The 1443-nt window shown below is 60.5% G+C and overlaps 2 protein-coding genes across 2 annotated transcripts in view; both read right to left on the minus strand.

The window, feature by feature from the left end:
- Positions 1-660: 660 nt before the first annotated feature.
- Positions 661-1410, minus strand: Tco025E_10077 (uncharacterized protein; the record flags this gene model as incomplete). Its single annotated transcript, XM_029376868.1, has 1 exon — positions 661-1410. The coding sequence occupies one exon, from the start codon at positions 1408-1410 to the stop codon at positions 661-663; it is 750 nt and encodes a 249-aa protein (XP_029223029.1).
- Positions 1411-1430: 20 nt separating this feature from the next.
- The window catches only part of Tco025E_10078 (uncharacterized protein), a gene marked incomplete at both ends in the record, with an annotated part of 561 nt that continues 548 nt past the window's right edge, over positions 1431-1443 (minus strand). The window contains one exon of the mRNA XM_029376869.1: positions 1431-1443. This exon is cut by the window's right edge and continues 548 nt beyond it. Coding sequence (XP_029223030.1) covers positions 1431-1443 — 13 coding nt within the window.

The raw sequence follows: 1443 nt of genomic DNA on the forward strand, positions 1-1443 counted from the left end.
ACTCCCTCAATCCTTAGCACTTCCTCCACGGTACTGTAAAGAGCCCACTGTGGCCCCGCAGGTGCTTCTTCCATCCTTCTGCGCTGTGCAGGGGGTTGATTGGAACCGCCGCTGTCGGACCCCGACCTCCACCGACGCTGCGCATTAGTGGCGGGGCTCTCCGCGGCAGCGTGAGTTTCTCCTTCGCTTCTTTCAGTCATTGTTTCTTGATTTTCTTACTTTGTTGTAGTAGTTGTTGTCTTGCGCTGCGGCTGAACACCCACCGCCAGCCAAAAAGAGAATGCAAGGGGAAGAGAAGCAAAAAGATAGGCACACAGACACACGACCCCACGCAGCCACATTCAGCAATAGAAAGAGAGAAGGAGAGGGGGCGCCCGAAGGTTGTGCCACGCATACACATCACACTTCAGCAGCCCGCGCAATGGGTGCAGTCAAGCAACAAACGCACACAGCATAAAGCAACCCCCGTGAAGTGAAGCCGAAGCGTGGGGGCGCGTCCACCGAGCAGTGGGGACGCGCAGCAACACGTGGGACGACCAGCACACACACACTCCATCTCTCTCTCTGTTCCCGCACAGCCCAATCCAGGGAGAGAGAGAGAGAGTCCGCCCACTGAAGCAAAGGGAACAAACAAACAAACAATAAAAAGGACAAAAACAGTTACGGTGCTGTGCCCATGCAGCCAAGCAGGACGGCAGCGGCTCGTCGGGTACAAAAGAAAACCGACGGAGCTGCATGAGTGGAGATGTGTATATATACGAGCACACACTGTGTGTGTGTGTGTGCCTCGTGAGGTGATGCGAGGGCGAGAGAGTCCGTGCAGGGGGACACGCAAATAGAGGAAGAAGGAAGAGATGTGTGTACAGACCTCTCACACTGCCACTCACGCGGCCACCACCGCAGCGGCAGCCGCATACGCAAGCAGAAGAAGCACCGCAAAGAGGGAAGCGGAGTGCGAGGCCGCGGTGCTGCTGTCACCGCCAGTCGTCGTCGCGGTGTCATCTGTGCTGGTAGCGAGGGGCCGCGCTGCAGGTGCTTTGGCCTCGCTCTTTGCAGGTGCGCGAGCGGCATCGGACCCTGCGGCGTCTTCGGCATTCGTCTCATTCGGCTCTCCGGTCTGACCGCCGGCTGCCCCACCGCCACCTGCGGAGGGAACTGGTGGAGTTCCCCCCGCCCGACTTCCAGCAGAAGCGGCAGGACCGCTGGTGACCGCAGAGCCGATGTCGGGGTGGCCACTGCTCTGCGCCGCCGCTGCCCCTTGCGTTTGCCCTTTGCTCTCGGGCGGCTGGGTCCCGGCGATGGTCTCGGCGCCGGCAGAGGGCTGCAAGAGGGCTGTCGTGCCGCTGCCGTGCTCAGTCGCTGCTTGACGTTCTGCAACGCCTCCCGCTTCTTCACTGCTTTTTTCCGCATTCGGTTGCCCCGTGGCACCGTCAACGCCGCCTT

This window comes from Trypanosoma conorhini (assembly GCF_003719485.1).
Source record: "Trypanosoma conorhini strain 025E chromosome Unknown Tco_14.4_contig_01451, whole genome shotgun sequence".
Taxonomy (NCBI): domain Eukaryota; phylum Euglenozoa; class Kinetoplastea; order Trypanosomatida; family Trypanosomatidae; genus Trypanosoma; species Trypanosoma conorhini.